Genomic DNA, 7500 nt, shown 5'->3' on the forward strand with positions numbered 1-7500 from the left:
CACACACACACACACACACACACACACACACAACACTGTTGAGACTGAGGCATCCTGTCACCAATATTTCTCCCTCTTCAATATATCTTGCTCTGAAATGTGACTGGTCATCTGAGACAGACAGGTGTAGAAATAAGCAGGGAAGGCTTTTGATTGCTCCTGCTCCTGCTCCTCCTGCTGCTGATACTAATAATTATAAAGATTTATATAATTTACAAATGAGTCCATTATTCATACTCTAGCAGTCAGCCTCCTGGAGGTGTCATGAGCCTTATTCCACTTAACACTGATGAGGGAAGGTGCCCTTTGACCCCAGTGATACCCTCTCACACACTGTTGTTGTTGTTCTTATGTGTTATGTATCACTATGGTGGTTGTAGTGCTCCCTTGTGTACTTAGGTTGGTCTGTGTGCTAGAGTAGTTAGGCTGGCCTGTGTGCATCAGTAGTTAGGCTGGTCTGTGTGCATCAGTAGTTAGGCTGGTCTGTGTGCTAGAGTAGTTAGGCTGGCTTGTGTGCATCAGTAGTTAGGCTGGTCTGTGTGCATCAGTAGTTAGGCTGGTCTGTGTGCATCAGTAGTTTGACTGGTCTGTGTGCTAGAGTAGTTAGGCTGGCCTGTGTGCTTGTGTACTTAGGCTGGTCTGTGTGCATCAGTAGTTAGGCTGGTCTGTGTGCATCAGTAGTTAGGTTGGTCTGTGAGCATCAGTAGTTTGACTGGTCTGTGTGCATCAGTAGTAAGGCTGGTCTGTGTGCATCAGTAGTTAGGCTGGTCTGTGTGCATCAGTAGTTAGGCTGGTCTGTGTGCATCAGTAGTTAGGCTGGTCTGTGTGCTAGAGTAGTTAGGCTGGCCTGTGTGCATCAGTAGTTAGGCTGGTCTGTGTGCATCAGTAGTTAGGCTGGTCTGTGTGCATCAGTAGTTAGGTTGGTCTGTGAGCATCAGTAGTTTGACTGGTCTGTGTGCATCAGTAGTTTGACTGGTCTGTGTGCATCAGTAGTTAGGCTGGTCTGTGTGCATCAGTAGTTAGGCTGGTCTGTGTGCATCAGTAGTTTGACTGGTCTGTGTGCATCAGTAGTTAGGCTGGTCTGTGTGCATCAGTAGTTAGGCTGGTCTGTGTGCTAGAGTAGTTAGGCTGGCCTGTGTGCATCAGTAGTTAGGCTGGCCTGTGTGCATCAGTAGTTAGGCTGGTCTGTGTGCATCAGTAGTTAGGCTGGTCTGTGTGCATCAGTAGTTTGACTGGTCTGTGTGCATCAGTAGTTAGGCTGGCCTGTGTGCATCAGTAGGTAGGCTGGTCTGTGTGCATCAGTAGTTAGGCTGGTCTGTGTGCATCAGTAGTTTGACTGGTCTGTGTGCATCAGTAGTTTGATTGGTCTGTGTGCATCAGTAGTTTGACTGGTCTGTGTGCATCAGTAGTTTGACTGGTCTGTGTGTAGAGTAGTTAGGCTGGCCTGTGTGCATCAGTAGTTAGGCTGGTCTGTGTGCATCAGTAGTTTGACTGGTCTGTGTGCATCAGTAGTTTGACTGGTCTGTGTGCATCAGTAGTTTGACTGGTCTGTGTGCTAGAGTAGTTAGGCTGGCCTGTGTGCATCAGTAGTTTGACTGGTCTGTGTGCATCAGTAGTTTGACTGGTCTGTGTGCATCAGTAGTTTGACTGGTCTGTGTGCATCAGTAGTTTGACTGGTCTGTGTGCATCAGTAGTTTGACTGGTCTGTGTGCATCAGTAGTTTGACTGGTCTGTGTGCATCAGTAGTTAGGCTGGTCTGTGTACATCAGTAGTTAGGCTGGTCTGTGTGCTAGAGTAGTTAGGTGGTATAAGTACTTGCAGGTGACATTAAGTGGCCAACACTGTTGGAAATCCCCAACCAATAGCACAAGAAGGGTACCAACCCGTGCCGTGTAGATCTGAAGTTCTAATAGACTTTGGAACTCTGTAACACACACCTTTAACACCCTGTGCCGTGTAGATATGAAGTTCTAATAGACTTTAACACCCTGTGCGTGTAGAAGTGAAGTTCTAATAGACTTTAACACCCTGTGCCGTGTAGATGTGAAGTTCTAATAGACTTTAACACCCTGTGCGTGTAGAAGTGAAGTTCTAATAGACTTTAACGCCCTGTGCGTGTAGTAGTGAAGTTCCAATAGACTTTAACACCCTGTGCGTGTAGAAGTGAAGTTCTAATACACTTTAACAACCTTTGCGTGTAGAAGTGAATTACTAATAAATAAATAAATAATAGACTGTAACACCCTGTGCGTGTAGAAGTGAAGTTCTAATAGACTTTAACACCCTGTGCCGTGTAGATCTAAAGTTCTAATAGACTTTGGAACTCTGTAACACACACCTTTGTGAATCCTGCAGGCATAAAGAAACACACAACACCGCTGCTTACGGACCAATTCTTTTAATAATGTCCATGACATGATCATTATTTACATGCAAACACATAACAGAAGGTATTTCAGCTAAAAAGGTGAACTGAACCTCCAATAAGCACACACACACACACACACACACACACGCGCGCACACACACACATCCATACACAAGCCTCCTCTTTGAGGGAGCTTGCATGAGTCGTACCGCTTATAGATTTGGCACGGTCAAATGCTCATAGTTGGGAGGCCATTAAAAGATTTCTGATGCCATTGCCATGACGATGGTGACGACATTAAATGGCGTAACCAGGTGAGTATATGCAAAGTGCCTGAGGAGACACGGAGAGAGGGGGGATCAGAAACCATGACGACTAATACAAGAGTGGCACCCAATGTTAATAGAATCAAATTATATAGGAAATACCACCCCTCTCCTCCCCTCCCTCTGTATGTCTCTCTTTCCTCCCCTCTCTCTGTCCCTCTGTCTGTCTGTCTGTCTCATCCCCTTGTAAAGGTCATGAACCCTACGGTGTATTCCGTCCTTGGGGAAGCATCTATCTGAGATATTCTCTCGTCCAGCATGCGGCATACCTGATGCTGCTCAACCTCAGGGTCAAAGGTCACATAACAACACTCTCATACTCAAATTTCATTAGTACAAAAAAAACTAACAAAACCTGACTTTACAGAATAAACCTCAAATCCAAACGACAGAAACAGCAAAGGTACAATATATGACAGGTTAGGTGCACAGAGGACGTACCTACATCATATACAGTCAGTATCAACACAATGTACCTTAACACACAAGCGCAAAACACACACACACACACACACACACAGCACAAGTTCACTTTCACAACGCAAGCTGAGCTGGGTGAAAAAGCAGTTACAGGAAGTAAGCAGTGTGTAGCGTTAGAATAGAGTTAGTCTTCCGCGGGATTCCCTTCGGTCTGGAAGACGAGCACTGGGTCGAGCCCACACAGCTCCATGCCGTCAGCGCACGCCTGCTCAACACACACACACACACAGCCAGCACTCTAGAAAATACACTCTTCATCTCAGGCACAGCAGAAGCGTGAAAAGATTATTTTCTGATGAATAAAACACGTGTAAAACGATAATATTACCCGAGTTACATTGGATTACAGTAAAATAGTCCTCTAAGCATATACAGGCCTTGCTTGACTTGTCGTCAGTAAGATATATACGCTGTGTGTGCTCTCTGTTTGCCTCTCCACGCCACACGGCTGACATCAGCCGGGGTGTGTGAGAAAGCACTTGATACAGCAAACGTGTCGTTGGGAACGTACGATGATTAAAGTTGCCAGGCAAGCTCAATTTGGTAAAGAAGTACCGTTCATTTTTATACATTTGTGCCACGAGAATAACCACAAGCCTCAAGGGGGGAGTACCGGAAACAGGGTGAGCAGAGAATGCAAAAGAATAAAATAAGAATAGTACTCGAAATAAAAAGACAGAAATGTCTTCCCATCCCAGTGTTGTGGCACTGAGAAAGACTGCCTTAAGTCTGAGCGTCTGTGTGTGTCTGTGTGTGTCTGTGTGTGTCTGTGTGTGTCTGTGTGTGTATGTGTCTGTCTGTGTGTACGTGCGTGGGTATGTACCTGCGTGTGTGTTCAGGCTAAAGCCTAGAGCTCTGCACGCGTACCACAGGCCCACCTACCTGTCCGTCACACTGAGGCCCAATCCTGCTCCTGTACCGCCCCCTCCCCCAAAATAACCCCCCTGTAAGACGTCCCTCTGGAGTGATCTCAGCTCAGAATATAGGACTGGTTTAAAAGCCCCCCCCCCCCCCCCTTTAAATATATACAGATAAAAATGGACCATTGCCCCCCCCCCCCCCCAAAAAAAGAAAAAACTTAAAAAAAAACACATGGTGGATCCTTGTAGTAGTACAATAGCCTGTCTGTGTGTGTGTGTGTGTGATAGAGAGAGTGTCTCTGTGTGTGTGTGAGTGTGTGTGTGCACGTTGATATTTTCTGTTTAGTGGTCACGGCCACACCAGTCTTTGCCAGCATAGGCTTGTTTTACTAGGTGTGTGTGTGTGTTGTTTTTGTTTCCATGTCTGTCTTGTGGGCTGTTTTTCAGATAAATCATGTGAATGTGTGTGTATGACCCATTAGATGATTTGTGTGCAAGAAACATAATCGCAACGTGACTGTGACTGGCTTTTGGCGTGTGTTTGTATGAATGACTGTGATTGTGTAAGATAGAAAATATGTGTGACTGTGAATGAGTTGTGTGTGTGTGTGTGTGTATGCGTGCATGTGTGTGCGTGTGTGTATTTGTGTGTGCTTGAGTGAATGAGTCGGAGGAAAAGTGTGGTGTTTCCAAACACACATCATATAAAGTTCAGAGATACTGGACACTCTGTGGAGTCTGCACACACACACATATACACACACATGTTGTGACATGTCTCTGTTCTCTGAAGAGCCTCTGTCTCTCTTTCACACACCCACATACAAACACACACACACACACACACACACACACACACACACACACACACACACACACACACACACACACACACACACACACACACACACACAGTGTGTCTCTCTCTAACTGACACTGAGGCCCAAAGAGGAAGTATAGCCCAGCTGATAGGACTGTGCTGTCTGGGGTGCGTAACGCCATGTGGAGTTCTTCCCCTGCCCTGACCGGCGTGAGAAGGGGGCAAGAAGGTGGTAAGAAGGGGGTAAGGGGGTAAGAAGGGGGTAAGTGCCTTATGGAAATGACATTAAGGAGAGCAGGACCCCCCCTGCCCCGTCTCTCCCCATCCCAATGCTCAACGACAAACACAAACACACACTCACAGGCAGGGCTCAGTACCTCATACCACCGCCATGTAAGTGCAGGTGTGTGTGTGTGAGTGTCTGTGTTTGTGTGTGTAGATGTGTATTAATTGGTGTGTTTGTCTGTGTATGTATGTTTTTATATCTCTCTGTGTGCGTGTGTGTGTGTATGTGTGTTCATGTCTCTCTGTGTGAGTTTGTGTTCATGTCTCTGTGTGAGTTTGTGTTCATGTCTCTGTGTGAGTTTGTGTGTGTGTGGGTGTGCTGTGTGTGTGTGTTCATGTCTCTCTGTGTGAGTGTGTGTGCCATGTGTGTGTGTGTGTTCATGTCTCTGTGTTGTGTGTGTTGTGTGGGTGTGTGTGTGTGTGTGTGTGTTCATGTTTCTGTGTTGTGTGTGTGTGTGTGTGTGTGTGAGTATGTGTGTGTGTGTGTGTTCATGTCTCTGATTTGTGTGTGTTGTGTGTGTTCTTCAGAGGCGTGACGTCTCCCTGCTCAGTCCCAGTTCACCGACGCTCTCATAGTCCGGCTCTACTGGTACGCTGGCTTCTGATTGGCCGTCGTTGTCAGCGCTCCTCGGAATCCTGATGGTTTCGTATCCGGCGTCGGAGACTTCAGTGGGGTCGGCGGGGTGACCAGGGACGGGGTAGAGGTCTTTGACCGTGGCGTACAGGTCGTTGAAGACGAACCCGGACTCAGACTCAGACTCAGAGGCCAGGCCACGGAGGTCGCCGATGCAGCTGTAGTCCCCCTCCTTGTCCTCCTCCTCGGCCTCCTCCTGGGGCTTCACCACCGTAGAGTAGAGCTGGAAAAGCTGGGGGGGGGGGGGGCAGAGATGAGTGTGTGTTAGTCTAGGTGACATTGGATATGGGGAGAGAGAGAGGTGTGTGTGTGTGTGTGTGTGTGTGTGTGTGTGTGTGTGTGTGTGTGTGTGTGTGTGTGTTAGTCTTGGTGTCCTAGTGACTATGGGGAGAGAGAGGTGTGTGTGTGTGTGTGTGTGTGTGTGTGTGTGTGTGTGTGTGTGTGTGTGTGTGTGTGTGTGTGTGTGTGTGTGTGTGTGTTTGTGTGTGTGTGTGTGTGTGTGTGTGTGTGTGTGTGTGTGTGTGTTTTACCTCGCTATCTGAAGGCCCATGATTCCTCCCCTCTGACCCTGGAGACCCAGGAGAGTGCACCTGCACAACAAAGACAAAAGAGCTGTTGTTACCTGTTATTGTTGTTGTTGTTGTTATTGCTGTTTTGTTGTTGTTAATAATAACTATAATAGATAACAGATGTATGAAAATGTGTGAAGCTCCACAGCAGCAGAGGATTACTCACCCTTAATGACAGATTATAACTAACCCTAACGCTGATTATTATACTGGAAACATTATCATGTAGTCATCACACACACACACACACACACACACACACACACACACACACACACACACACACACACACACACACACACATGCACGCAAGCGCACACACAAACACACACACTGACACACACACTCAGGCATTCACACGCACACACACACACACTCAAGTGTATGTGTAAATGTTGGCCGTCAGCCCTGATTGAAATCCTATGTGCTCTAGTGTTCCTGGCAGACAAAGGAATCGATCGCCTCAGAGTCGTTCATTAACAAAGTATATATCGGATCATTTATCAACACCTCGGAAGTCTGGGGGAACTACACACACACACAAACACACAACTACACTCACACACTCACACACACACACACACACACACACACACACACACACACACACACACACACACACACACACAAAACTTCACAGACACACTCACACACACACACACAGACACACACACACACACACCTCGGATGTCTGGGGGAATATCGATACTGAGCGTGGGGAACACAGCTGGCAGTAAATCTACAGACAGCACCGACCACATCACGTGCACACACACACACAAACACACACACACACACACACACACACACACAACATGCACGCGCACAGGGCCAGGGCATGTGCCAGTACACACAATGAGTTACTATAAATCTTTAGACCGCAGTGTGGTGTGTGATATACATTACACCCACAACACACAGACACACACACACAGTATCCACACACACACACACACACAGTATCCACACACACAACACACTATCCATACACACACAGAGACACATTATCCACACACACACACACACACACACTCTCACACACACACACACACACACACACACTCTCACACACACACAGTATCCACTGATTCACTCAAGGTCTGTTGGCCTATGTTCTGCAGGTCGTTATTACTTAAAGTGCTTGTTTAATTAGGCTGT

The 7500-nt window shown here is 46.9% G+C and overlaps 1 protein-coding gene across 1 annotated transcript in view; it reads right to left on the reverse strand.

Annotated features, from left to right (window-relative positions):
- Nucleotides 1–5574: 5574 nt before the first annotated feature.
- The window catches only part of pag1 (phosphoprotein membrane anchor with glycosphingolipid microdomains 1), a 56931-nt gene continuing 55005 nt past the window's right edge, over nt 5575–7500 (reverse strand). The window contains exons 8-9 of the mRNA XM_080859737.1: nt 6304–6363; nt 5575–6005 (exon numbers count right to left, since the gene is read on the reverse strand). Of these exons, the coding sequence (XP_080715863.1) occupies nt 5664–6005; nt 6304–6363 (402 nt within the window). The 3' untranslated portion in view covers nt 5575–5663. The remainder of the gene's footprint in view (nt 6006–6303; nt 6364–7500) is intronic.

Source organism: Sprattus sprattus (assembly GCF_963457725.1).
Source record: "Sprattus sprattus genome assembly, chromosome: 20".
NCBI lineage: Eukaryota > Metazoa > Chordata > Actinopteri > Clupeiformes > Clupeidae > Sprattus > Sprattus sprattus.